The sequence below is a fragment of the Phaethon lepturus genome, unplaced genomic scaffold (assembly GCF_000687285.1).
Source record: "Phaethon lepturus isolate BGI_N335 unplaced genomic scaffold, ASM68728v1 scaffold10431, whole genome shotgun sequence".
NCBI lineage: Eukaryota > Metazoa > Chordata > Aves > Phaethontiformes > Phaethontidae > Phaethon > Phaethon lepturus.
The window spans coordinates 66974-94667 of NW_010516960.1; the positions used below are offsets into that span (position 1 = coordinate 66974).

The following is a 27694-nucleotide window of genomic DNA, read 5'->3' on the forward strand; positions in this document are numbered from 1 at the left end:
TTGGGAACCTAGGCAAATAATTTAGTTCCCTATGCACCGAAGTCTTTAAATATATGCTTAAATTTAAACAGAGGTAGACTCCTTCATTTCCACCTCAATATCTTAAGGACAGGCATGTGGTGAAATGCACAGTTAAAATCGGGGTGCCTTGCTCTCCCAGAGCTCACTGCTAATTCTGTAAAAGAGCAGTAGTAACTAGTAATTCTCTCTGCCCTCTGCCTTGTTTGTACAGCTGGGAGAAGGGAAACAGTCCCATCCCTGACAAGTCCCTTGGGATGGCACAACAAATGTACATGTACTGTCATACTCACAAAATTATTAGTAATAAAACTAGCACTTTGAAAAGACTTACTTACTTTTTTTACCTATAAAGCATATCATACATGTGGTAACGGTATTTTACTGTCAATGGGTTAGTTATTAAGTATTATTCTAGAGCACAACTTTGCATACCAATTTTTTCTCCTCTTCCCCCATGAGCGTACATACAAATCATTTAAAAGCAATTTACAACATGTCAAACTGCTTAAGGAGACTCTTAAAAAACTAATGTATTAAGTTAACCATTGGCATGATTTATTATTGAAGTTCTACTGTTATAACTTCACAATTAAGAAATATTGATAAATGTAAACACATTATTGATGTCAATTAAAAAGCACAAGATTGATTAACCTCCCAGAGGTATACTGGCACAAGCAGTTAGAGAATAATCACCCCCAATAAGTATTCACTACTGACAAATGTGCATAGAAATTAAACTGCTGTGAGACAAAAAGTACTTTCCATTAAAATAAAGTATCATTTCAACGCATAACCAAAGCATTGGGTCAACAACAAAATCAACACAAATACAAACAAGACCTGTATTAATGTAAAAGGCTAAGTGATTAGGTCACATAATGCTCTCATTAACCATACACTCGGACGAAAATATAGTTAAAAATTACTGAAGCAACTGCTCAGCAAGTGAATTATGCTCACAGGAGAAAGACTATAAATGTATTATTTTGCTACTACACTGCAACATTCATAACTGTCCTGGTGAGGGACAAGACCTTGTTTACAGGACACACAGCAGATCTTTGTTTCAAAGTATGTATTTATGTACGTTCTACAAGTGACCAAATTAGAAAGGTGAACTCGAAACTCTGCTTAGTAATGGTTCACTTCCTGCAAAGCAAACAGTCTAGGAAGGACATTCAGGCAGTCCATACCTCGAAGGGGGGAAGCATACATCTGACATACCCCAGGGAGAGTAACAACAGGAATCAGTCAATTTGTGATTTAAATGTGACTGGAAGAGTTTGGGCTCCTTTTTTCTTCTTCTTTTTACTTGCTTTCAGAATTAATGTACTGGCATAATGCCTGTCACCAAGATGAAGGGCACTGCAGCTATAGCTTTTAATGGCCAAAAAAACCCCAGGCTCACCTCAGAAAGCACTGAGCTAAAGACAGCAGCAATGCACCAGTACCAAGGAGACTGCGTAAACACTAATTAAACTTCTCTCTACACTCTTGTCTAGAAAACAGTTTTCCCTGCTTAAACTTCCAAGGGCTGGATCACACATGCTCATATTGGAATCTAGCAACTCTCTTCCCTAAAGCTTGACCTTCATCACAACTTCATGGATCAAACACATTTCCCTCAGATACAAGCAGCTTACTACAGTGACACTAGACAGAATCCAAAATACTGCAAAAAAGATAAAATTGAAACATAACATGTCAGTGATAAAACTTGTTTGTTTCAAAGAGCTTTATGTGAAGGCCACACACAATATTTATTGTCAAAATAAAACTAGATCACTGTGAATTTATTTGGCTGCAAATTCAGTCAAATGGTATTAGTGACAGAGACCATGTTTGGTGCTATGCTAAGCCACAGGGGTATTCAATGGACCAGAATATAATAATACATGCAGACACACAAGACAGAGAGGACTGTGAAGGCGGCTTTTTTTTTTAAAGTAATTGTTTTTTCCATATTTTTATTAAATGACAGTTAATGTTGGTGGGGTTTATAAACAGGTTTCATTTTGAGAAGCAATTTTAAAATAAGAAAACAACTGGCACCTTTGCAACTGGAATAATGAAGAGTTTTAGTGATTGAACCAACAGAAGCAGCATGAAGATAATAAGATGGGGAAATAAAAAGCACTTGTGAAGCCATATTCTTGGAGTAAAGAGCTCTTTGCAGGCTGGCCTTATGCTGAGAATGAAGAGGACAATAAATTCTTTAGACTTGACAAACTATCTGTGGAAGACACAAAAAAAGGCATCTGACTTACAGTGGCAGGTGATGATTTTACATACTGTATTTTGAATGGGCTGAGGGAAGAAGCATGGCCATCTGAAAGGCCAGAAAAGAATGCAAGTAGCTTAAAGAGGAGCTAAAATGCTCCCTCTTTCCTTCATTAGCTGTAAAAGGAAAAACTGTAACTGTGTAATATGCTGAGAGACTGATGACTGAGCATGGAGGGCAGAAAATGTCATTAAAAAACCCCATTGTACCACAGCTACAGGGCTAGGTGACTTGTTGGATAGTGAAGGCATCAACACCAACGTCGTCATCCTGAATTACAGACTGCAGTTCAAAGGCAGCAGAACACAGTCCTGGCGATCTGAGGCACCAGACAAACTTGTCAAAGCTCGTCCTGGATGTAAGTGTGCCCACTGACGTGCGGTGCCATTAAACCTGACACTCTCAATAAGCAGCACAAAACCAGGAGGAAAGTGAAATAAAACAACAACAGATTAAAAAACAACCAACAAACTGTGGCAGATCAAAACAGAGATCACTGTTGTAACAACAGCACTGTTGTCTCTCTTTTTTCAGAAGTCCTCAAAACAGCAATCCGTTTCATTTCCTCAAGGTCTAGCTGCACTTTTAAAAACTGGTTTACTCCATGGCAACACCACTGAAAAGGGACGCTCAGGAGAGATGTATGTTCTGATGTGAACGTAAGTCACAATACACATGCAAGGCTTATTCATAACACACAGAACTGCCATACTTACCTTTTTCCTATTCGGTAAAAAAAAAGATCCTCCACAAATTTCTGCTCTGCAGCAGACACCACACAGCAAGAAAGACAGAAAGTTGCTGAAAGGTTAATATACTTGAATGCTAGAAACTCAATCTTCAAACTCTCCCTTGACTGGCGCCACTTCAAACCAGACTGGCAGACATCAACTCAAGATCACGCAGTCAGATTAGAAACATAGCAGAAGTCATTTGAGCTGTGATCAAAACTACCAGCGCTTATTTCTACCTTCCCTCTCTTGGCAATATTTTATATTTATACCAGGACACACATGCACTTACTGTTACCTCATTTGGAAGAGGCACCCTTTAAGTTTTGTTGTAACATCTACCCCTATGAACCATATTCATCTACACACTGGGCAGAAGCCCTTGAGACAGCAAGCACAGGCAAGCAGAAAGCATGAAGGGACAAGTGGCAGATGGACAAATCTCCCTGGAAACGTGAGCTTTCCTTGCTTCTGGAGCTTGCTTCAGCACAGGCTGGTTCAATCAGTGCTGCTAACTGTTTCAGGAAGCTCCTAACCAGCCAGGCTGATGAAACTTACTCCTTTCCATGTGGAAGTTTACACCTAGCATTTACTTGATCAGATGTGACATACTGCCACACCAAATCACTCACTAGAAAGTAAGTCCTTCTCCTGTCCTTCAGACAGCCCTCCTCTGTGCAGAACATCAGATGCTGAGCGCTCTGGATGCATTATATAACTACTCACCATTTATGATAAGGCCCCAACCTCACTGGATTAGCCACTAATACATGTAACCAAAGTAACGACAGCTCTTTATGACAGATCATTAAAGTATTTTAAAAGCATCTGATAACACACAACAGTCTTTTTCCTTTTAGAAAAGGTTACGGCATACATCAAATGCTGCGTTCTACACTACGGTTCTTCAATCAGAAAGACAAAAGTCTCATTCTACCTCCGAATTGCTTTTGCTTGTAGCCTAAAGGTTACTTTCAATGCAGGGTCTACTTTGGTATTTAATATTGCAGGCAGAACCTGCCACTCGTAATTTAGCCAGCAGGGAAAACAGCAGCAAATCACTTGTGAAAATACAATCTTGCTCTCCATCAGGAGAGTTAAATGAAAGCCTAAGGAGTAACACCACTCTGGAGACTCACACAGGTGTAACCTGGAGAGCCATACCACCTAAAGATGGGTAAAATGTCTGCGCATTCAGATGCTAGAAATTAAGCTGATACGACAGCTCTGGGCGTTTGGCATCTGTTACAATATTGCCTATCTCCAAAACTATCCTAGTGCCAAGATGAAAAAGCTATTTAAAAAGGCTGGCCAAACTGGACCTCACTGCTAACATGTCCTGTCAAGGGCCAAGTTTTGATTCACCTGGGATTCTGTTAAAATTTCCCAAACTTTTTTCAAAGTCACTCCTATGACATTTTTTCCTTTGCTCCTACTCCCTCTCTCCCACCCTCAAAACCTTATGGACATTTACTGGACATAAAATGCATTTACTCTCATACTGGAACACAACCAGCTCTGAATGTAATGCCCCCCATTTCAATTTCAAGCTTTCTCTTGTTTACTAAAAGACAGGTATTATCCATCCTATGTTACACCTTCCTCTAACTGCATCTGTTTTTCTTTCCAAGCAAAAAACAATGAAACTTAAAGTATGTTAAGGATTTCTGTTGCTTTCTTAATCATATTCTTCCTTGTAGGCTACTGTTATAAAAGAAAAAATACACAAATGTGTATTTCCTGCGTTACGTATTGCACATAACATGAACATAACAAATAGGATCTAAATGACCTCGTGGAAAATAAAAGCATCTAAAAATATCACCCCGAAGAACTTTGGAATTTTAAAAATAAAAATCGACAGAAAAATCCCCCCAATGCCTTCTAAAAACCAAAGTCAGCTGATTTAAAGTCAGTGTTTGGCTTTGCCACAAGCTTCTAGCATCATTTTGGTAAATGCACATAGGGAACTGATCCAGTGAGAACTCACGATCTGCTAAAGCAATTAAAAACTGACTGCCGGCATTGCAACAGGCTAGGGGCAAGAGAAGTGCAAGAGGCTCATGCCAACCCTTTGCCAAATTCTAGATGCCACTGCAAGTATAGAAGTGTATAGATGCTTGATTACCTTCAAAAACTTGATATCATGCAGTGACTTGATAAAACTGTTTTAATAGGATCTTTGTCCGTTGTTGGACTATGCCATTCACCTCCTGCTCGTCTTCTGTGAATGAGGCATTTGAAAAACTCTTTCCTGTGTCTAGACAAACTAAATGTCTCCAGAGATAGGAATAGTTCTCTCTGTGCATAATGTTGGCACTACCCTAGTTGGAACATTTAGGTGCAACTGTATTACATAGAAATATATGACACTAATAAAAAAGCAGCAAAATTCCAAGGACATTCTCTTAGTTAAGAACTGTTAAGTCTATAAATTTTTGTAGAAAAATAGGTATTTGCCATTGTGAAGCTGGAAAAAAATTTTAAATAACATTCAAGGACCTTCTTAAGAAAAGCAGTAAATTAATCTGTGATTTTAAAACTTCCTTGCAGTCACAAACTTGGTAAAAGACCACCATATTAGAGGTCTATCATACCTGGCTGCCAGCAGGAAAATGTGACTTGCCAGTATCATATACATCCCTGAACAGTAGTGTGGGTGCTGCACCCTGTATTGAGTGCTTAAAGAGCTCTTCCAGCTATTCTTTCCTCCTGGCTTCAAAACTGCTGCTAACATAATCAAATACATTATGCAGTATTTTGCAACTTTCTTATGTATTCATAAAAATTCAGACAGAAATATGACTTGTAGCCCGAAACTAAAATGACTAATAAGAATTTTCATAATGAACCTTCTCCTGCTAAGGGCATCCAGCCTACAGTGCTTTGCAGTATAATCACAGGTATCTTCAGATAAGCAGAATAGTTCTTGAAGGTTGAGAAGTTCCTTGAACCAGTCAATTCCAATGTCACTCACAATTGTGTAAACTGGTACCAGTCCCCTGAATGCTCAACAATATGCTTTCAGTACAGAAATAGACACACATTGGCATTTACTAATTTACCTGCGACTGATGCAAATCAGTCACAGGTTTACTAGAATTGAACTATGGAAAATAACGGGAGTATTTGCTGATAAAGTCACAAAGGACGAGCAATAAAATCCAAAGCAGGTTCAATAAACTAAAGGTACTTCTACCTTTTGTTTTTTAGAGTAACTATAATTGAAAATGCCTGTCTTGCTAATATTTATTAAACATGCTTTAATATTTATACTACTTTGGTTAACAGAAAGACGCTTTATGCTGTGGCTATATTATTACCAGTTCATAGTAATATGAGTGCTGTATCAGTACATTCACCCAGTATTATTTCCACTTCCATTCAACTGTTACTTGAAGCTATGACACCGCTAAGATGAGACACTGCTAATGACCACGTCCAGAAGGCAGAGTACTTGGCTACACACAGCTGCACTTGCAACTTTGCTAAAACAGAAAAAGATCCAGAAGAACTGTTCAACTGTCCTTATTTTACACAAATTTCAAAACAAGACCATACTAATAATTTTTACTAGAAATGGCAGGTATGGAGAAACACAAGAACATGAGACTGAAATCTCATGCTAAGTATGATATGGGCTTTTATCAAGGCATAGTCGTGAAGCATTTCATTAAAAGAAAGGGAGCTAAAGTTACTATAACCAATGACTATTACAAGGATTAGAATGGACTTCAAAGATGGTGCAAACATGAAAAATGCTGCAAGTACTCAATATTTATCATTATCAGTGGAACCTTTTTAATAGAGTTCTCATACTTCAAAACCACGTTCCTTCATTCTTCTACACATCTGAAGGGAACAGTAAGAGAGGTCAAGCCTGAGGAAGAACAACTCAAACTCAAAAGAAAATAAAAGGTCATCTGTTCCCTTAGAAAATGCTGATGACCAGCCAGCTGTAAAGGAAGCAGGTCCACACATCCTGACAGTCTAACCACTCACAGTGCATCTGTCTCCCTGCTAAAGGTTTGTGCAAACCATGATTCTCATCAGTTTGGATTATTTAAAGGGACAAACAAAGGCTGTGAAATAACAAAACTGTTTTACTGAAGAGTACTGTAGTTGTGTGATGTCAAGAACAGTACAACTGATACTAAAGCATTCAGAGCTGCCAGGAAAACCAAACAATACTTCTTAGCTGGACAACAAGATGACTGGTAGTTTCCAGCTACAATCTAAAACTGAGGAGAAAGTACAGTGAAGAAATACGTAAGAATGAGATGCCCTATAAATTAAAAGTGGGATTTAATCAGAGCACACAGGTCTAATATAGCTTTTGAAATTAATTATATATGTTTAGTTCAAAACTTGAGATCTAGCATGCCACAAAGAAAAACAGTGAATACTTCAAAACACTCAGTATTATCCTATCTTCAAAGTGGCTTCTATAAATCTTGAATCTTAGCGACAGCAGTAACATTTCAGGGCAAATTCTCCTACCGCTAACATATTCCAATAGCGACAGAAACTCACACATGAAGTCATACTAGCATAGCTGGGGAATGGCTGTTAGGATAATCCTCAAAGGACCTCAAGATTTAGCTTCAGAATGTTTTAAAACTTTCTATTTCAAACTTCCTTGTGACAATGCATTTCTCACAATGCCCTTCTTTACAGGGAAGACACCACATACTGTGCTGTTTACACAGTAAACACACAAAAAAAAGCTTCACAAACAGTGTTGAGAAAAGCATCAGAGTTGTTCCTTTAGCCAGACTATTTTTAAATTGAAACCAATAACAAGCAGAGGAGGACTAAGGCAGAGATTAATATTCCTCCATGCTTTTCAGCTTTATAGAGCTACTTTTACAACATTCACGCAAATTGTACAGTGACTGACATGAACAAAATGACAGTAATCTGTCACTATTTCACATTTCCCACTAGGCTGATTCAAATAGTTATTTATGAACCTTACACTTCAATGGTCACTTTGATGACTAAACCATAAATTAGAATGTAAAGTGAATTTAAATTTGATTTTAGAGTAACAACAAATTGTAAGCAAAGCGGGTCATTATTTAATTTCTATTGACACACTATGAAAAAGTCAGCAATACTAAGATGCGCTACATCATAATAAAACCCAAACTTAGCAAAAAAATGTATGCTAGATCTCATGCTTGCTTCACTGCTCCTGCATTTAAAAATAAAATCGCTTTATATTATGCTTGGTTAGTTTTAAATATAAAGTCTTAATAATGTCAGATGACTTCATTACTTCGATCTTCAATTAAACAGGGAGCAAGAATGAATTTTTTCCACAGAGCATGATTAAATTTGACAGCAAGTAAATATTAATATGAATTTGGATGCTAAGGTTTTTAATAGTCCTGATGAAAAGCTTACTTTTAGACAGCATTGCTGTTTTTCCAATACTTATCTCTTGCTTTACGGTTGCAAGTGAGATGAAAACATAATAGAAATTCTGCAACGAACAACAGTTCTCAATTTTTTAGAAAAACATTTTTTTGGGGGGTGGGGTGGGGGGAGGGAATGACTCAGTAAAAAAAAAAAATCTTTATTACCCAAACATCAAGTCTTGCAGGAACACATATGTCAAAAAATAATCTTGATAAACTAATTTTCTTTTATCAGATTATTTTCTGTTTAAAAAGTTCCATTGCGACATATAAGAGATGCTTCAATGTAAGTTTTAGCACTGTTAAAAACGGGAAGTTATGTTAGACTCTTTAATATTCCTTACTTTTCAAGTATATTTTTCCTGAAATTCTTACATGGAATGATACCAAAATGTGATCCAACTTAAAACTACTTCAGCTTTAGCAGATTGGTTTTGCATGTGGGCCAAACCCCTTAAATAGCAGAGATTTGAAACAACAAACAAGCAAAACCCTGCAGGTTTGGCAATAACTGAGGACATTCTGCGTTATTCTGGTAGGTCCCAGTGACAAAGTCACCCTCCAAGTAACAAACGCGTAACAGAAAGATAGGTACTTAACGACTTAATGTTGTTTGCTTGACAACAGTTTGATTATAATATATTTAAGATATTTGTATTAAATACTAGTTTTCCATGTTTGCAAAACTAAAACATACATGGAGAGATTTTCATATTCTGGAAATTCAAGCAAAGCTATTCCAGGGAACTAAAACCCTACATGCCCTTTTTGCTTCTGAACATCTTCCCAGATGAAAAATTCACACTCTACATATAAAACATTTTAAAGCAAGATTTATGTATTACGTGGTAGAGCAAAATGTGGCTCTCAATGACTTCTCTCAATCTTGAGTCAAGAAAGATTTCTTATAAAATTTCTTTGCCATTACTACAAGGTAGCAAAATGGAAAAAGAAAAGGTAGCAGATTAAAATGGTTCTGCTGGTTTAATGAAAACAGCAGAATCCATGCTAAGAGAAAATAACAAGTCTTGTCTAAGCTTTTATTGCTGTCATTTTCTTGAGTGATGAATTAAATGCACAACATTTTTAACAGTGCAAAATACAGACCAGTACATGAAACAGTTGGCTTTTGTTCACATACAGGCTTGTTAGAGATAATTGTTACGTACAGGAACATGTATATGTTTATGTATGATCAAAACATTCACTAGCAACCAATGAATGTAAAATGTCCTTAAGGCTGACGACTCCTTTACAAAGGACAGTGAGTGGGTATACTAGTGAGAGATTAACCAAACCTGCCTGCTCTTCCTACTTTTTCCAAGGCAGCTAGAAGACCTATCTGATGCTGAGGGACAATCTTTAGGCTAAAATGAAACTTCATAAAAGGTGCAAGACCCACACCTTAGAAGGAAAAGAGTCCGCCCTGTCAAGAGTCTGTTTTAGAGAAATGCTCTTTTTTCAGGGACTATAGTAACAAGGTAATCTGTGCATTCACAGGACTCAGACAGGAGAGAGGAGTTTTATTTTGAAATCTGTCCCAGAGCTGTTATGGCTCAGATGAGGCAGTAGAACCAGCAGTAGAACCATGCTTTGTCAAAAGAAAAGGTGGAAAGCTTGTGCTTTAGCAAGACTTACCCACCATCTGAATTAGAACTGCCTTTTATTATTTAGGCTCATAAAACCAGTGAGAGCCAAATCCTACCCATACCAAGTCAGGGTACCCTGAACACTAAGGTACTAGAAATCAGTGTCCTCTTTTCAGCATTGCAGATACATAACTATAAAGCAGGAACAATGTTTCCCACCTATTTCAAGTACTTTGATACCTTGAAATTGAACTCTTTTCTGAAAAGGAAGTATTTGCTGTAAGAGTTGTGCCAAGTAGGTCCTCATTAAGACATTTTAAAACAAAAATAAATTTAGTCCACTTCAGTCATACATTTCATGGCAAAACTGCTACTGTGGTAGCCTCACTAATTATCAAAGACATAAGGTTTACATTCTTACTTACAGCCATCACAGAGGATGTTCTGACATGCTGACAGGAATTTATCTCCGCCACAATCTAGAAAAGATTTTCTGTAGCATTTTACTATGGGAGATCCCACATCCACAGCTTGTTATTTCTTTGATGCAGAATTCTGTAAGTGGCAGAATTTGACCATGCACATTCGTGTCTTCATCACTTTTGCCACCGCCTGTGACAGATGCACTCCTCCTGTTTCAGCTAACTGAACTTTGGTCCAGGCAGATGCTCAGCAAGTAGACCTAACCGAAATTAATCCTATTGTGTGAGACTATCACTGAGAACTTAGCACCAACCCCCAAAAAACCCAGTGTGGCTGGAGACTGGGTTGATAAGTGGCTGAAACTGCATTAACACCGCAGAAAATCTGACTACAAATCAACCACTTTACGCTCTAAGTATCTGCAGCCATCAGGGTCCGTTGAGCTCTCCCTCCATAGCAGCTGGCTGCGTGGCGGCGATCTCCCCTTGAGTAGGGGCACCTCTCAAGCTTAACCCTCGAGGATGGGGGATCCCTTACCTGACACCAAACATTGATTGGTTGGTAAGTGACATTTTTTGCATCCATGTAACATTTAAGATACGTACAGTAAGCTTAAGCGATAACCTTTGTAAGCCATAGTAACTTTAAGTGTAGTAAATAGCAGCGTATTGACCCCCAATCCATCTGTTACATATTTTACATACCTAAATTTACTGATTAGAACTCAAAAAACTAACTACTATCTCAGATCTGCCTGAGTGATGTCTGACTCTTCTCCTGTGACACCCCCTCCTTCATTGTCTTCTCCAGCCTCTAATACTTCCCTGGAGAATATTGGGTATCAAGGCTCTCCAAGATAAAACCTCAAAAAGAGCTGAAAATGTTACTCATCACCTACAGATACGAGAAAAAACACCCCAACATTTAAATATAAATGCATTGAATCAATCCAATCCAAATTGCTTCTTTGAGAAACAGTTCTAAAACACAAAAATAGCAGTGTTTGGGTTAAAAAAAGATAGCAAAGCTATGGTAGCACAAAACAACACCTGCTCCTGGGAGTAGAAATTCCAAAGAAATAATTTAGCTTGCACCAAAATATTCATACTTAATTGCCAAATCAAATGGCTCAGCTTCCTACTGAAATAAGAATCCAACTAACTGACCTGCTGGTTGTTAAAAGATTTATGTTAAAACAGACCATGGAGGAACAGGTACACATATTCATTCGATATTTATTAAAAGTACTATTGAGCTCTGACCAGTGTCAGTAAGTGCAGATTTTGCAAGGAGGGACAGCTTAAGCGTTGTGAGTGCCCTTAGAGAGTTCAGGTGGTAGAAGCTTGCTTTCTTCAAATTTCCAGTTGTCACTGTAGGTAGACAGCGGGTATATATGAGAAGTAATAAAGTATCTAAAGTTCAACAAAGTGTAATTCATGCCTAAATAATATGGTACCCAGTGGAAGGAACAGAGATGCTATAAATGCTACTCAGACAAGGTCAGAGAAAAATATTGCCAGTGACTCAACTTTTTCCAAAGAAAAAAATCTATCAGCCTGCTTGGACATGTAGCCAGCATTTACTTAATTCACTTCAGGATTTTCTTGTTCTGCTACTGTTCTAACACTGTATCTGGAGGTGAAGAAAAACAAACACAAAAGGCAAGACTATTTGGAGTGAGTGTCCCAGCCCCTCTTCTAAATCTATGATGCAAGGAGGAAAGCGTGAGGAAAGAAATCTAATACACAAGAGCTAGAGGAAACAGATCGAAAGGAAAATCTGAGCAGAACAAAACAGCAGAGTGAAGAGATAGTAAAACAGCAGAAAAGGTAATGGAAGAGCACATACACTTTCAACAGCATGGAAGAAACATCCCTAAATCCCCTACTGCAACCCCCATGGATAAATAGATCTTTCCCACCCTCTCAAACTCAGACATACAAAAACCACTGTTCATCCGGAGATGTTTTGAGCAAGGGTGTATTTTTTCCATCTGTAGTGACATAAGACAGTTAACTGAGGAGTGTACAACTCTTAGATAAAATGAGAGAAATAAACATACCTGTCGATGAATAATCTCTAGGTTTGCTTTGGCTTTATTGACTAGTTCTTCTATTTTTTCAGAATCCTTTATATTCTTGTTTTCTCTGAAGGCATCTCTTATCCTTCTGATGGCATACATTCTAAACACAAACAATAAGAAGGTGTGTAGTCATAGATGTGCCACAGTTCATGACATTGCAACATTCTTAAAACATGCTGCTTTTTAAAAATCAATACACATACACACACAGAGACACACATATTTTGCCCAGTTTTATACATATATCTTTTTATTCAGGGTCTTGTCTTGCCTGAGTTGAAACAGTAACCAGATTCTTTAATGAAAAAAAGTGTTTTTACTGGAGGTTATTGTAGAAAAACTGCATATTTCACATATCAGTGCAGTCTTACTGCTTGTTGTTGCTATAAACACACTGTTGGATGCCCGGCATGGATACTGCTCAAGAACATAACAAAAAGCCTAAGAACCAAAAAATGACCCCCCAAATAATTTTGAATCCGCGCCACTATTCTTATTCTGCATACTCTAAAGGTCACTGAGCTAATAACTAAATACATTATATCTTATTACTAGTTCTGACTTTGTAATCTAGCAGTGAACAAAGATAGACTGATGGACCAACCATAACAAAAAGGGCTCCTTCCCTGTCACCCCTTCCTCTCCTGACAAAGCATATTTCACCCCTCAGTCCAACACCTCCTCATCCATTTCCCTGCTACGAAGCAATAACGGGATGTGATCTCTGCAAATAAGAAGAGGTTATGATCTCTGCTTTCAGAGAGGAAGGTCCAAAGCTGCAGCCCTCTCTGAATCTCTCCCCTTTCTTTTCAACCCAGTAAAGAACCTTTATGCAGTCTGTAGTGTACTTCTCAATAAAAAATAGGGCCAATTTCAACATTAAAATAAAATTTTCAGACTGAGCAGTAGATACTTTCGTTACACGTGCACTTGGGACGTGTAATGCCAGTAAATGCCAGGAAACTGATCCTGGTCAGCTATCTTGGATAACACCCACTTGTATACCACCACATCAAATCAGCATCATTTTTACCACAGAAAGTAAAACCTTATGTGCGGCACATAAAGGGAAAAAAGGCTGCTGCAAACACCACAAATAGCGTAATATTTCTACAAATATTTTCAATCTTGTATAAAAGTGAGACATGAGACAAAATTGTCTGAAATACAATCATAAAAAAACTCCAAAGACGATGTTGAAAAATAAAAATATTGGGGGAGGAGACTGAGGAGGGCAGAGGAAGAAGAGGGAAGATGAACAGCCAGCGGCACTCCGTACCATTAGATGGTGCTACCCAGCTCCTAATGCAGCCTCCACCAGCCAAGCAGCATATTTTCTTTTTGAGCTCATAAATAAAACATTTCAATCACAGGAATCGAGATGGTTATGGAGTGCCACCCTGCTGCCACACACCGGCAGATGGTGCGCGCTTTTAATTAGGGCCTGTTCACCTATAATGTGACACTGGGGTGAGTGAGTGAGTGAGTGTGTGTTTGTATGTGTGAAGATAATAGAACGTATTAAATATGGAAGCTCATTCTCCTTTGCAGCTGCTGTCCTAGCAAGATTTTAAGGGGAAGCTGCTTACTTCTTCTAGAAAGGAAACATCTCCAAATCATTAAGATGTAGTGTAATTTTGTTGCTTGATAATGGATGAATTTCAAATCACCTCATATACATATGTAGGGTTAAACCATACAGAAACATATATTTTCTGCAAGAAAGGAAGGGTTTCCAAAAGATAGAAAGACCTTATATATATACATTATTTTTTTAGCTTAAAAGAAGAAAAAACAACCAGCAAGTATCCATTACTGGGTACAAGTCTTTCAAAATGCAATACAAATGAGTAAATGTTATCTACATAAAAAAGATAGATGGGACTAAAACAAATTCTTGTTCAGTGTAACCCCTACAGACTGTTTTTTGTTTTGTACATATGGTGCATTAATTGTTCCATTTTCTCTTTCTTCCTCTCATTACACCCAACAGTTGTTGAGAAAGAAAAGATATGTACCTAGAAAACATCATTAGACCAAGTTTTTAACTATAGTCAGAAAGTTGCACTGTTTTTTCCTTTTACCGTTTCTTTAAACCTTTATGAACATTAACACCCAAATGAAGTTATTTTGCAAAGGCTTGAACACAAACTTGTTTCTACAACTAAATCAACACATCCCCATATTCTCAAAATACACTTCAAACACTAGCTCTATATCCTGGTACTACTCTTTACTAAGGTTACATTTAGATTCAATATATCATTTAAAGTGAGGATGAGCTGAACTCAAAGCTCAAACCCAGTACTGTAATACTGTAATGACTGTAAAACACCCTTTCTTCCCCATTGAGAGGTGCCAGGGGAACATTTCGCCAACACTCAAATTCTTTCAAAAATATGAAAGTGTTAAGTCAAGATATAAACAAAGTGGAAGTTTGTTTTTGGGTTTTTTTTTTTAAACAACAGCTTTTTATATGCAACAACAGTTGTGAGCAGTGTCAATTCTAAACCTCAATACCTCTACATTTCAAGAGTTTCTGAACTGAGTATGTACTAAAAGCTAATACTAACATTAGGGCTGTGATATTGCTGCAAGTCCATGAACAACTGAGCTCTTCTGAAAGTACAGTAATGTGTCTAGCAACATGTAGTAAAGATACACGTACTATGAAAAGAACTTGTTCATTCTGACATATATCTGTTGTTGTTTTTTTTAAAAAGCACTACTCCAAAGATCTTCTGTTTGATGAACAGACTGGCCAGCTCAGCAGCTACTCTAGTAGTGTGTATTTTCAGTTCGATAAGCATAAACCCCAAAACCAATCATGTACCATTTAAAGGCACAGATCAAAATGCCAGTGGCAGAGAATATATGGATATCTTCATAAAACTTTACATTAACCTAAAGAAGCACTATCTGAAGACAGAGTGACAGATGAAAAGCATACTGGCAAGTGAAATGGTTGCTGTACCTTATGGATGATTATTTGCCCAAGCTGGCACAAAAGAACTGAGGGCATACAGCACTGCAATGAATTTAAGCCAACGTGAGTGAAGGGGAGCTGCTGTAATTTTGCCACCATCCCTGGTAAGGCACAGATCCTCCTTCTGCCTCCTTCACACCAGCACAGCCAGTCTGATATTTGGCCCCGAGGTGAGCCAGTCCAACTTGGTAACCTGACAGAAGGCCAACCTACTAAGCGTTAACTTCTTTTTTTGTTATTTTGGGTTCTTTTTTGCCTGGATTAGCAAGCTCCATAGGCTCTGCATCGGACTGGATGAGCATTAGTGCTGAAGAGGGAATACAGCAGTACTGATTGAGATGGGTACAGTTTGCCATAGATCCCACTCAGAAAGGCTGAGCAAGTTAACAAAGGGGACCCTTCAGCGATAAGGTACCAAGCAAGCTCCCCAGAGAAACAGAATAGGAAAGCAATTCTGCATACAGTACACTCAAACAGCTCCTCCTGTAGACCTTTAGGAAAGGTTCTAGGAATGCAGTAATGTTCATTAAGAAACATCATTGCAAATGGAAACTCAAACTGCATTTCACAGTCTATTATTCTTCTCACGCTTCTTTGGAAACAAATACTGAAAAATGGCTGAAAGATGCAATGAGGCATTTTCTTTTCTTTCTGTCATGCAAGCACACTGAAATTTTAATAGAGAACAGCTCTGATCTTGTCTTCTCCAAAGACCTATCAAGCTAGTGGCAGCGGGACCCAAGTAAGTGTACAACTGAATATATTCACCCAGCACTCTCTTAACATATGCACGTTCAAAACACTCTTTGCAATCCCTACTTACGTGCATCTGTCACACAATTAACTCCCAATTAAATCAAAAGTATGTACTCAATGGGTAATAGTGTGATGGCTTCAGACCAAAGTCACCGCAGGTGGATGGCTATGCAAGGTAACAGATGCACATCAGTAGAAAATAGAAAGAGTGGTTGGGGGTTAATGCAAGAATAACGCCAGGGCCAAAACACTACCACAGGCTCACAGGGAATGGGCACTACCTGCTAATGTTAAGAGACAACAATGCCCCCAAATAATAGTAAAAAACACAGAGAAACGGTTAGAAAACAGTCTTTTTCCTAATGCTCAGTCATTCACCTCTACCTTCAAAGAGTTCATCTTTTTCCTTCCCTGAAGCACAACCGAAAACCTAACATGTGTCCTCATAAAAACTGAAGCCTACAAGAAGAAAAGTCTGAAACAATGGCTATTAAGGAAAAATGAAATCGCAACAGAGATACTTCATAAAATAATAGCTGCTTGGGGATTTAGATGTTTTTATTTCAAAATATTTACTTATGTCATGCCTGACCAGAAAATAAAAAAAATCCATTTCCTTTTCAAGTCTTCACTCTTGTATCATTGTGCTCTGCTAAACTAAGCTGTAAGAAAAGCAGCTGAAACACTGTGCAGAGATATTTGCTTTTAAGTATACAGTACTAGGCCTTCAAATTAAACTTGGCCAAGCACTCAGCACCACTTTGCATTTACCAGTATCACAATACTGGCTAGAGGTTTAAGTCATCTTTCCAAGACAGCTTTACAAACATGTTGACATCCTTGTGATTGTGAACAAATATAATGTATGAATAGATCACATTGCAGTTATAGGCAACATAATGTGAAACATAATGGCTATGACAAATTATAAGTCATTGAGCACATATGCAAAGCTTAGAAGAGGACCATTGTGGTACACAACCTGTGCAAGCAAAACAGATTACAATGGAAGAGGCCAGCAAGTTAGAATATTCAAGACTTAAAAAAAAAAGTTATAAATTAAACTGCATTTTTCCTTATTAGCTTAAGTTGTATTTAATAAGTAAGGCAAGCAATCAGTAGCCAACCTCTCGGAAGCCCACTGTAGTTAATTCTGAAATGAAGTATAGAACGGTTTTGTTTAAGAACATAATGCACAAAAGTGAGATACTGATTTAGAATACAGTAATTTTATATCAAGTGAGGGATCATTTTTATAAAAGGTCATTGTTTCCCTTCGCTAAATATATTTTCTTACCATTTCTCCCTTCCAATTAACATCTATTAAGGTAGCAACAGCATGAATTTTCAGAATTTCCCATTATTCCTAGCAAAATGTGCACCAGATGCAATTTGCCTAACTGAATTTTCAGAATTACATATAATTTAAAAATGGAAAGTGTTTGTAAAAAAAAAATTTTAGGAAAGGAAAACAAAACTTTTTTCCCTGACCGTATCCTTTCATCAGTTTGTGCCTGTACCTATTTCGAAGAAGAAAGCATGGATGACCACCTGATCAAGCGGATCATTCACATTGGAAAGCAGCTCGGGAAGTCTGTAGTCCTACCTCCTCCTGAAATGAGGATCAGCAATGGGATCAGACCAGGCTACTCATGGCTTTATCCAGTCAGGTCTTGAAAACCAGGATGGTGACCGGACCACCTCTCTGGGAAACATGCTCAATTGCTTGGCTGTCCTTGTGGAGAAAAGTCTTTTCCTCAAGGCAGTCCGAAAACTTCTCTTCCTTCATTTTACATCTGCTGTCTTGTTCTCCTGCCAGGCACCTCTGGATACTTTGAGGTACTGGCTGCTGTTAGGTTCCCTCAATGTTGTTTCTTCTCCAGGCTGAACTAGCCCAGCTCCCTCAGCCTTTTCTCACAGGGCAAGTGCTTCAGTCCCAACCACCTTGTTTTTTTCTGCTGAGCTTGCTTCAGGTTATCTGTGTCTTTCCTGTATGAGGGGCAAGACTAGATGCAGCACTCCAGATGCAGTCTAAAAAGCACTGAGTAGAGGGGGATAATCACTCCCCTCAATCTGCTGGTTGAGCAACTGTTGATACATCTCAGGATGCTCCGGGCCTTCCTTGCTGCCAGGGCACACAGCTGTCTGTCTGCTGGGATCCCTAGCCCCTTCAGCAGAGCTGCTCCCTGGCCAGGCAGTCCCCAGCCTCTTCTGTGGCTGGGGCATGTTGTTCCCAGGTGTAGGACACTGCACTTGTCCTTACCAAATTTTGTAAGGCTGCTGTTGGCCTTTTCCTTCAGCCTTCTGAGGTCCCTCTGGATGGCAGCCCTGCCCTTGCGCATATTGGCTCCCCAATTGGTGTCATGTGCAAACTTAATGATTGAGCGCCGTTACTTCCTCTGGGTCATTGATAAAGATATGAAACAGCATGAGCCCCAGAATCAACCCATGGAGACCCATTAACTACCATCCTCTAACCCTCAGCATCCAACCAGTCTTAAAGGTGCATGGCTGTCCACCCATCCAGACCATAGCACCCTAACTTGGATACAAGAATGTTGTGGGAGTCACATGTTGAAAGCCTCCCTAAAGTAGAGGTAAACAACATCCACTGCTCTCTCCTTGTTCACAAATCCAGGCAATCATGCTGGTCAGGCATGATTTACCCTCAGTTCCCAAACACCTTCTTCTTCATGGTCCCAGAATACTATCAGTGCTATTCATAGTTAAGTATGATTATTTTTACAGTTCTTTGAAATATACATTTTTGTTGCTATACTTATAAAAACAGTTGTTGTTGTAATTCTAAGTGTAAAGAATCTCTGCAGAAGGGAGTGCTTTCAAGTCAGGGTTAAAAGAAAAAAGGAAAGATGTCCAAATGAAAGTGTTCTTTTAATCTTAATTGGAGTTTGTAACTGCAATGTTATATTGCAGAGAGGTTAAAAAAGAGGGTTACCAGTGAAGGACCTAATCGAACAAGTTGTTCAGTTAACGAGGCACTGGGCAAGGGTGTGCCGCAGGAACTAGAAACAGCGTTTGCCACAGATGAAAAGTGTCCTGATGGCCTGAAATGACAAATAGTTTTCTGCTAAGCTTTCACTGCCAAGACCCTGCCAACTGCTCACCAGGACACTTGGGTAGCTTAGCAGTCCAATTACCAGGTGGGGAATGCCTTGAAACCACAAGTTCAAATCCTGACAAGGCTTATTTCTCTCTTCTTCCTTTTGAGGCAGATATATACTTTTACATTTTCTGTGCTGCTATTTCTAAACAGTTCTTAAAAAAGGCCTGGACTGCTGTGAATTGCCATTACAAATTCCATTATACTTTTCTGGAAAGATTAGAGTTTTAGTCTAAAAAAAATGGCTGTGGCCAAAATTTCTCTCTTCAGCATAGCTAGGGGTTATTTATCATTCCAAGATGAGACGTAGTTTAGCTTGCGACTCAGGTACCCTGAAGAGGGCTAACTGTACTGCACCTCTTGGTGACTTGTAACCATTCATTTAGAAACCCACTGGGTGCTCAGCAGCCTTGCTGGATGCACGTATTTCCCACTTGTCAGTGGAAAATGATTTCTTTGATGAAACAATGTGCTCAGTTTTTTTTAAATTAAGCAACAAGGCATAAAGTCTTAGGAAATTCTACCTTCTTGGGCTGCAGCGTGGTTGGTCTGGAAGATGATGAGATTTTGATAGGACATTTCTGAAGCACAGCTTTATTTCTGAAACTAAACATTTAGATTTAGTAAGTAGCTAGTTACAGTACCCATATTATTCTTTTAATATGGAAATGATAAAAATGTTAATTCCTTAAAAGAGAAAAGGGATCAAATATCAGAAATATGTTGACAGCATACAGTCTTAAAATAATAACAGGTATTTTGACTTAAGAAAGACTTTAAGAAACAGTTCTTTGAAGGTTATCTGAGGTGAAGCTTTTTTTGTCATTTTGGCAAACTCGTAATTTTGAGTCTACAGAACAGACTCATAGCAAAGTTTTACTTTGCAAAAGCAATCCTTGGAATCTAGTAATAAAGACGATTAATTTTGCCTCTTGATTTTTGCTTGAATAAACCTATGCTTTTCGAGAAAGAAGAATTTAAGCATCATAGGTCCAAAATGAACCTAGTAAAAGAAATTACATTGCAATTAGACAGGAACCAGTCATCCCATGACAGACAACAATAAACCATAAACATAATTTATTAAAGAATCCGTATGAAGTAACAGACCACCTGTTCTGTCTGCTTATAGACAACTCACTAGAAGTTACAGGATTTGGAATATTGGAGTTATTCTCCAAACTTTATCTTCTCATCCATTTCTACCAGCTTTACAACTTATCCAAAAATCTTGGTTTCTTATAATTCAGTCAGTAGTGACAAACATCTCCCATTGGACCTCCCATCACCATACGGCTCAATGACCTTCCCTCATTTATAGCAAAGCACTGCATGTTTAGTTTAGCAAATTTTCAACATCAATTTTGACAATAATGATGGATATTTGAAATCACAATGTAATACTTAGCAGCACTTGAAATTTTAATATATGCAGAGCTTATTAGTCAAATTCAGAGCCTAAAAAAATGAGTTTGGAATGCCTAACACAAAATCACTGTCCTACTTTGTGCATACAACAAGAGTACTGAATATTATTTTTAGACATTTGGGATTGTAAATATAGTGCCTTTGGACAATACGTGAAATGTTTCAGGAAGCTCAGAAACAGATTACTGTGATTATCTTACCAGAGGCTCATAAAAAAAAATAAATGCAGTTTGTTTTGCACACTATGAATGCTACCTAAAGGCATAGAAAGTCAAGCGAACTAGATATTTCCTTATGTATTTTTTCTATTTAATTAATTACAGGATACGGAAGTCTTCACAAGCTTTACAAATGGTAACACTAGCACAAAAGAAATGGGGGCTGAAAACCCCAGCCTCAGCAAAGAGTGGAACAGTAACCCAGAAACACAATGGGTACAAATTTTGGGTGTCACTTCATCTCCATGGGAAATCAGATGCAGCTTCTCACACAATGGAAGAGCAGAAGAAACCATGGGTGAGCAGAGGCAAGGTTTGAAGGGAAAAAAATATTCTGCTCGGCAAAGCTGAGTGACTGGTTCACTCATAGACCATGTCAGTGAGGCAGATTTGAGGTTTTGAGGCAGGCACAGCTGTTCCTCATCCACATAAATCGCATAGCAACTCTATGCACCAGGCGTAAAATGCCAAAACTATCCACCACAGCTTTCCGCACCGTACAGCTCTTCACTCCTTGTACCTCCCAGGTGCTATCAGCACAAACAAGCAATGAAAACAGCCAGACCCTTTGCAGGCTAGCGATGGAACAATATGCCCACAGCTCTTGATCTTTGGAGCATAACAATGATCAGCTAAGACATACCTGAGACCTCTGCTAGCTCCAGTAAAATAAATTCAGCTTCTCAGGACCTATACATCCTACATATCTTTCTGGAGTCCAGAAATAACACATGAATCAAAGTAATACTAAATCCTAAGTGAAGTAATACAACATTCTTGAAACCTACTTCACATAAAATACGAAAAAAATTTCCTATTTTTCACAGTATCATTTAAGTTGGAAAAGACCTTTAAGATCATCAAGTCCAACCATCAACCCAACACCACTATGCCCACTAAACCATGTCCTGAAGTGCCACGTCTACACCTTCTGTGAACACTTCCAGTGACGGTGACTCCACCACCTCCCTGGGCAGCCTGTTCCAATGCTTGGCCACCCAAGAAAAGAAATTTTTCCTAATATCCAATCTAAACCTCCCCGGGTGCAACTTGAGGCCATTTCCTCTCGTTCTATCACTAGGTACTTGGGAGAAGAGACCAACACCCACGTCGCCACAACCCCCTTTCAGGTAGTTGTAGAGAGCGATAAGGTCTCCCCTCAGCCTCCTCGTCTCCAGACTGAACAACCCCAGTTCCCTCACCGCTCCTTGTAAGACTTGTGCTCCAGACCCCTCACCAGCTTCGTTGCCCTTCTCTGGACATGCTCGAGCACCTCAACATCCTCCTTTTCCTACATTTACTTAATTTTTTTACTATTTTTCCTACAGTTACTCTAAAAAACAATGTAGGATGGATGATCTATCCACCAATTATGAAGCTAAGAGCATCTACCAGCCAAAATGTTTCTTTTGGGCTATGTATGGCCTGTACCTCTAAAACTGTGGTGCATACACTCTTATTCTCCAAACTGTAGATCCCAGCTTGCAATGCAATACTTTGATCTGACCAGACAATACATAATTTAATGCCAGACAGAAAAATGTGATTATATTTAAAACCTAAGATATGCTAGTCCAGTGAACAGAAGCCATTCAATAAACCTGCCAACAGATCTTCTGCGCACTGAAGCAGTTTAATCTAACCACTATAACAGAAAGGGAGATTAGAAATATTCATGAAGACAAAGAGAGAGGTCAATTTTCTTTCTCCAAGAGAAACATTGACAAAGTATTGTCTTTTAATCTAGTCAAGCCTAAGTATGTTAAGTTCAGATGTTAAAATTTAAAGTTGAAGATAAAGGTAAGGTAAAGGTCAGTAATTTTTAGAGAGTTTTCCAGTCAAACTCTTAACACTCTTAGAAGCTTACACTATGAAGGGAAAAAAAATCACCTTATTCTTTTTCTATAATATATATCTATTATTTTTCTGTAATATATATCTATTCTATTGAACAAGAGTAAGTTCAGACTAGTGCATCTATATATCACAAAAGATTCTGCAATTTCAAGCCAAAAATGTGTTACGAAAAAACCCAGATAGTACTTAATAGCTAATTAAAAGTCACAAGAAAATATTCACTCACATGAGCGATGGTAGCACTTTTTGTCTTTTATCCGCGAGTAAGAAAAAAATCCCATACAGCAAACACCAACTCCTTTCCCTCCCATAAGCACATGGCTGTAAGAAGTTCTTCTCAGATAACAATTACTCAAAATGTGGAATTAACATCTGGCTTAAAACTCAGTAACTCGGATGAGTACTGGCTAAGGTTACCACAGGAGAGGAAAAGAGGTATGAAGAGTGGTCTATTTATCATAACAATGTTTTCAGTATAACATTTTATGACCAGGGCAGATTACCTTCCCTTTGACACACAACATGACCTTCCATTCCCCAGGGTAGCAGAAAAAGTTTCCAATCTCGGAACAAATTACCCACAGAAGCTGCAGAAGCACCAGGTCCCTAGGTAATGGTAGCAATAACTTGCACTGATAGAGAATTTCTCCTTCAAGGATTCCAACAAATTGTTGGGAAATAAAACCCCACAATCAAGCTTCCAAATCCACATAGGTTAGTAAGTAGTGCCACTAGTTCACAGAATGAGGAGTTCTGTAATAAGTATAATATACTTATTTGCCCAATACTGCATTGCTGTAGTTGGTAAGACTATGTTCATCCTATGTTCTCACTGCTTTTGGAGGTGATTGTGAAGGTGCTACCACCATTATGATAAATATTTATATTCACGTTCAAAATCGGCAAATAATAGGCAGCAATTTTTGGTATAAATTACAAACTGAAAATAATGAATTAACAAATTCAGTAAAACCCGTGCTCCATAGCTCTGGAAATCAAGAAAACTATTTAGAGGTCTACACAAAATACTTTTCTTATTATTGTTTTGTAAACAAAACACTTGAACATTTATTTTCATATCATTAATTAGTCAGGTCAGGGAATAAGCATTATGAGAGAGACATCTAATTTACTTTGGACAGTGATAAAACTACTTAAACAATAAATGTTCCTCCCTTCAAAACTAGTTTATATACAAAGATCATTAATTTGAAAACCTATTTTCTAATTTATTGGACTAGAAAAATGCTGTGATATTTTAGATGAGTCAAAGATGCTTTCTGGAACTTAGTAGCAGGTTAGTTTTAAGGCAACACAACACGCTTCTATTTGACATCCAGAAAATAATTCAAGCTATCAACTTCTAGGACGTACTCCAGCTTGTACTGTGTCTTAAGCACTTCATTTGAGCTGTATTGACTTTAAAACATTTTCCTGAGAAGGAAGCAGTCTGATGTTATTTAAATAAAGACACTGATTACAAGGGGAGGCACATTTCGATGAATGAATGAATGAATGAATGAATGATTGTTTCCCAAAGAATTCTATTAGTGATTCAATCCAAAACTTGACGAAATGTGATGGCTTGTACCCAGCCCCTTCCACTCTCAGTTCCTTTGTTCTTAACTGTGATTAACAATGCAAATAAATGATGGCTTCTGAATCCCCCACCCCCCCGGGGTACATTTAGCTCTTTCACTGCTATTCTAACATAGGCTGCAGAAAAGCGTTTAACATTCACGGTGGCTATCCGTAAGACAAACTGATTTTTTCCAACACCAAGGCTCCGAGAAAACATTTGTTCACGTTTCTCCTGCTTATGCAAATGATGAACAGATGTTTACATCTGCCTGCCACTGCAGCTGAGCATTGTGATAATCTGTACGTTTGTTGGAGAAACAAATAACGCCAGTAAATAAATACTACCAAGCAAAAATACCATGTATCCTGCAAGCAAATATGAGTTAGCAGAAATCACATGATGTGCAAGAGAGAGATGGAGACACTTCTGTAAAGTCTGACCTCACAGGATACAAGAAATTATTCTCATAGGCACTTAAAAGTCACAGTTCATAAGTTCAATTATATAAGCTTCAATACCATAGTGAATTAATGATTACTGCCAATATATTAGCACTGATTACAGTTTCAGGGAAAGATTTTTTTTTTTTAATTTTAAACACATACTTTCTCTGGCACCTAAAATAAGACAATCTTACTTTTATACAAGCTAATCATTTAGAAACAGGTCTTTAATGGTTCCAGACCAGGATATGCCAGACAAGCAGACTCAGAAGGACCATCAAGACCTGTCAATGAAGTTTGTGGAGAATCTGACTGCTGTCATATTCAGAATCCCACAAGGCATTTGGAATCTCATTCTGATTTGATGTCAAATTATTATATTATGGAGCTGTATTTACTTACATACTACTTCCTTGCAAAGTACCTTAAAAATATATTTAATTATGTCAACTTATAAATCAGCGTTTTCTAAATTTAAGTTAAAACATCTTTTGATCTAAATGCTACTGAGTTCAAGAAAGAAAACACCACCACCTTATTACAAATGAATCTCCATTGAATTGCGACTAACACACCTATCGTACTTCCTCTAGCTTCCACAATGGCTTCACACCTTCCTTTAAACAGGGATTTTTGAAAAAGTATTACTGGGATGGAGCAGAGGTGAATTCCTGACCTCCTGATACCAATACATTCATACATGCATACACACACATTTACATTGTGCATAGGGTTCTTTTCTTTAGAAGACTTAAATGGGATTTAACCAATTTCTATTTGTTTAAAATGTTAGAAAAATGTATTTAATCAGCAACTTTTCCCAAAACTTTGTAACAAATATGATGATGAAGAAAAGTCTAGTCCTAAATTCTATGAGTCTCTGAATACCAGCCAAGCCTGGCATTTAGCCATTCACAGCACAGGACCATCAAATTTTCCTGAAGAATAATTTCATGATTTTATTTTATACACATTCTGTTAAGGGAGACTGCATCTGAACACAACCGAATTCCTTCACTATTATCATATTAAATATTCAGTTGTGCATTGCATCCTGAGAAAAATGTTAGAATTTTATACTGTTGTCAGGTGAAAAGGAAGACAATAGAATAAAAAGTAGAAAAAATGTAAGGGAAAAAGGCCATTTTTCTAGAATGCTATCCTAGCCAGAATACTGTCTGAATGATTTGTGGCATCTTCATTCTTGATAAAGAACTATAATATCAAGAAGAATCCCAAAAAAATATTCCTCACTGAGGACATTGTCTGTACCGGGTTCTGTGCAAAACAGTCATGGAACAGCTGACCCAAGTATACACACATGCATGAAAACAATCAGGAAAGTTTTCTTTTCATGCCCATTTTGCTTGGAAAAACAGACAACCATGTACAATCTAGAATCATACTTTCTTGGTCAGCAAACCCAAAAAAACATAGGAAGAGCATTATCAAAGAGGTAGTTCAGACAGTGTCCCTGCTATTCGCTGCTGCAGCAAGTGGTTCTAAACACTGCCTGCTTGACTGCAGTTTCTTTTTTTTTTCCCCCCAAATTTACTTTGAGTTTTTAAAAATCCAGAATGTGGATCTTCTAAAGAATTCTTGAAATAATAGCCCGTGTACTGGTCTTGGATAAGTCTTGATGTTACAAGGTCAGCATCTTGTCATCATGGGCAGCATACAGATGGATACAGTGAGGAACTAAATGCTAAAGCCACATATATCTAAGAGTAAGTAAAGGAGGAGGTGAGCTAGGACAGCATTTCAATACTTAAAAACTATTACTACATTACAAAGTGTTTTTCATTTACCAGAAATCATACGCTTATGTCGGTATGAATCACTGCCAGAGGCGGTAATTTTCCTATTACCCTATTACTCTCATTAGTTCTCAAACAAATTCTACTGGTAATTAAATCTTACATAAAAAGAAAAATGTTCTGTTCTACTGTGCTATACAAAGAATGCAAATAATGTCTTGGATAACAACCACATCAGATTTACTCAATTTGTTGCTGTTACTAAGATAACAAAATCCATTAATCAGGATTTTGAGGAAGCCCCCACTCGTTTGTCTTACAACTATAGCATTTCAATTTTCCCAGAACTCTATGCCATATATGTGCTCCAAACTCTGCCTCCAAGTTACCACTATTCAAAAGTCTCCTCTGAGGGAAAAAAAAAGGAAAAAAAGAAAAAAAAAGAAGAAAATTACATGAAAAACAATGTGTAGATATCCTTTATTGCTTAGGAAGAGCATAACTTTACAAGGGTAAAGTGAATGTATTTGGAAAATGACAATCACCATTATATCTTTAGATCCAAGAAAGCAACTCCTAATGAACACTATCAACAGAACCTCGATGGAATCATTTTTCAGTTGGGAAATGTTACTACCAAAAAAATCAAAACATTTGGCACAATTGTTTCCATTTGGTTTAAAATGTCTTTTCAGAGAAATATACTTTGATGGTATCTAATGGTTTTGTTTTGACATTTTTGGAACAGAATGCTTTAGTTGTCTTTCCAAAATATTTTATATATAGAATACTGAAGTCAAATGGAAATACTTCAATACTGTCAGACCCACAGTCTGACAATCCAAAATCCTGTTCTTATGCCTCTAGATTTTCCCCAAAAGTGCATGCATTTCCATGTTATACTACAATTCAGAGTGTAATCACCTCCGTCCTTTTCACAGTTCCCATCCTAATCAGTGGACTGAGCACCATCCAGAGCTCTTAAAATACTG

General features: G+C 37.9%; 1 protein-coding gene across 1 annotated transcript in view; it reads right to left on the reverse strand.

Annotated features, from left to right (window-relative positions):
- LYRM4 (LYR motif containing 4) overlaps positions 1–12966 on the reverse strand; it is a 71270-nt gene extending 58304 nt beyond the window's left edge. The window contains exons 1-2 of the mRNA XM_010296229.1: positions 12926–12966; positions 12534–12654 (exon numbers count right to left, since the gene is read on the reverse strand). Coding sequence (XP_010294531.1) covers positions 12534–12654; positions 12926–12966 — 162 coding nt within the window. The remainder of the gene's footprint in view (positions 1–12533; positions 12655–12925) is intronic.
- Positions 12967–27694: the final 14728 nt, after the last annotated feature.